Below are 2,901 nucleotides of genomic sequence, written 5' to 3'. Positions count from 1 at the left end.
ATTAATGCCCATTCTGTTGTCAATTCGTCATGTTTATGGAGACTGCATGTTGTGTTTCTATCAGTGAATCAGTTCAGGTTCCATCGTTTTCTAATTTCCTGCATCTGGATCTGTTTGTTACCAATTAGTGGAAATCAATTCTGGGTCCCCAATAAGAACATGGTGTGCCTGATACCCGAACGAATGGTGTAACATGCATTAATTGGCAGATCTAGAGATTTTTTGTAAGTCATGACTCAATAGTCAACGTTAGTTTTTGGATTTTACAATAATATTCCTCTAAATTCCTCAGACCCTCATCTGAAGAATGTTCTTGATTAGCCACATTAACTCAACTTTTTCGTTAAGCAACACAATTCCACGGGATACTGATCATAATTCCATGCCGATCGATATTCCATTATTGATGTGACTATATATAGTCATTGTAGTCATTCGTCCACATCACTATTTCCATTTTGTACTTCCACTAACGAAACCGGTTTTTTAGAAGAAGGAAATAGTAGATCATCGTAGGTGGCGCTCAGCTCAGCTGGTAATTTGAATTTTGATCTGTAAATATAAAAAATAATGAACTCCTAAATATATATGAAAAATTTTTTTTGAGCTCCGAATATAGTGTAGATGTTTGGTATTCTGCATGCTAGCTAGAGCCTTTACTCTTGGTGGAGAAAGAGCTAGCCCCTCCAGAAAAGCTATACAACGGGAATGAAATAACATGTACATATAATACAAAGAAATTAAACCCCCAATATATAATTCATCTCCTTAACCAACTTAACTAATGGTATTTGAAGCTGATTCTAACTTTGAAGATCCTCATTCCCATATAGTATGCTATAAAATAATATTCATATCTGACCCAAGCATCTCAATTGCTTGATTGATCCACCAAAGATTTACCATGCATGGTTCCTTGCACTGATGATTAAGCAAATTCGCAGGAAATATGGAACCATTTTCAATTACCAGACTATTAAAACTGAGTTGCTGTGCAAAACGAACCATTTCAAAGATCCCCAACCCTAGTGAAGGTGGGATTCTGTCCCCAACCAGTCAGAAAACCTAATTTATCTTATCTGATGAATAAGTGTTGGATTTCTATGGTCAATGGCGAAATGGTCAGAGGACGGACTATGTTGTCCAACTGCACTATTCAGAAGTGTATTCCGATGTTTAACCAAATGACCACCAAACCTCTAAAAAGCAAAAGTTTCACAGTTCAGAGGAAGTTCAATGCTACCAAATTAATTAATACAACCTGTAGAGAACAGAGCCAAACCATCTACGCACTGTTTACCCAAGGGAATTGGTAAATTGAATTTCAGAAGGCGATATGTAGAGTTATCCTGATGTGGATGTATTTGACTAAATATCTGACAACAGACAATAATACCCACATCTTGCAAGCATAGATAGAACTGTATCCTACATCAAGAAATGCAAATCCTTCCACATTAAGAAAAAAGAAAATCCCATAGAATTATATATATAAGGCTCAAGAGAAGAACTCATTTGTAAATAAATGATCGATGATTTATTTCTTGTATTCAGAATGAGAAAAAGAAAAAGAGAGAAAGAGAGGGAGAGAGAGAGAGAGAGAACATTCTATAGCTTTAGAACAATATCAAATAAATAGATGTTCATATGTTGTCACGGAAGTGAAAACCATACACAAACTGACACTCCATGTTTATTCACGGTGATGACAGAACCCATTAGACATGCGCAAACTACAAGAAATTAAAGGAAACGAGCTGTTCCACTTAGAAGAATGGACGACTATATATACCCAACGCTTATAATTAATAACTAACTTGGTGAACTCCACGAACAGAGAATGCTAGAAGGAATTGAAGTTGCATGTTTAAGCACATTGGAAGCCAGTGGGGAACTTCTTCCCACAGTTGTTGAGAACCAAGCTGAGTGAAAGTGGGATATTGAGATTGATGCCCAAGATATTGGCTTTGATGGCTGTGCAGAGGCAGACAGCGGCCTCAAGGTCGGCAAGGCCTTGGATGAGGCTGCAGCATGGGAGGTATGGAGGAGTGCCAACCACAACGTTAACCAAATTAAGCACATTGGCGCATACACCTAGCTTCAAAGCATCCCTAGGACAGGTTCCCTTGGCAGCAGGGGTGGGAGATGGAGTTGGATTTGGCTTTGGCTTTGGCTTTGGTGAGGGGCAAGTACCACAAGCAGATGTTAGGGCAAAGAATACAAGGTTGAGAGAAAGAAAGAGAGCAAGTGATGCAGATTGCTTGAAAGCCATATCTGGAACTCTAAAAATTATTTTTGTAGGAGGAAATGTTGTTAATAAGGGAGAAGGTTCCTCTGGGATGGTGTGAGGAATATGCTGATCAGTGATGGATATTTATAGGGTGCAAAGGGGGGGGGGGGGGAGGTGGTTGTGAGTTGTTTCAATGGATATATATAAAAAATTAAAAATTTTGAAACGTAGAAATAAATCCATGCACCAATGTGTCATCATGAATTAATTAAGCTGGCAAAGCAAGCAATCGTACGCAATCTTTTGGAGGTTTGTGTGGTGGGAATTGGCAATTTGTCATGTTCCTGGCTTTAGCAAACCTCTAAAGTTCCTTCATAGTTGTAGCTTGTACCCATATTGGTGCTGGTGATACAGGTAATTAATTAATGTACCAACTAGCTAGCTACCACCGTAAGACGATGGTCATTGGTACGAAAGGAATGGAAATAGAAATAGAAAAAGCTAAAGAGAGAAAAAGAGGAGAGAGAACACTGGATTTAACGTGATTCGATCAAACTATCTCTCTCGACGGGCAGCAGCTCGGAGCTTCTTCATTACTATAGAATTTCTAAGAGAAACTTCACTATAATTATTCAATACACACTCTTACATCCTTCTTGACCATACCCAAA

At 38.4% G+C, this 2,901-nt stretch overlaps 1 protein-coding gene across 1 annotated transcript; it reads right to left on the bottom strand.

The window, feature by feature from the left end:
- Positions 1-1,615: 1,615 nt before the first annotated feature.
- LOC148880353 (14 kDa proline-rich protein DC2.15-like) lies at positions 1,616-2,364 on the bottom strand. Its single transcript, XM_088962222.1, has one exon. The coding sequence runs from the start codon at positions 2,270-2,272 to the stop codon at positions 1,868-1,870; it is 405 nt and encodes a 134-aa protein (XP_088818348.1). The 5' UTR covers positions 2,273-2,364; the 3' UTR covers positions 1,616-1,867.
- Positions 2,365-2,901: the final 537 nt, after the last annotated feature.

This window comes from Nelumbo lutea, chromosome 1 (genome assembly GCF_056320005.1).
Source record: "Nelumbo lutea isolate HS-2025 chromosome 1, American lotus-T2T, whole genome shotgun sequence".
NCBI lineage: Eukaryota > Viridiplantae > Streptophyta > Magnoliopsida > Proteales > Nelumbonaceae > Nelumbo > Nelumbo lutea.
This window is presented reverse-complemented; position numbering and strand designations above follow the sequence as displayed.

Coding starts and splice junctions, on each gene's coding strand:
- LOC148880353 (XM_088962222.1), bottom strand. CDS start 2,272: ATGGCTTTCAAGCAATCTGCATCACTTGCTCTCTTTCTTTCTCTCAAC.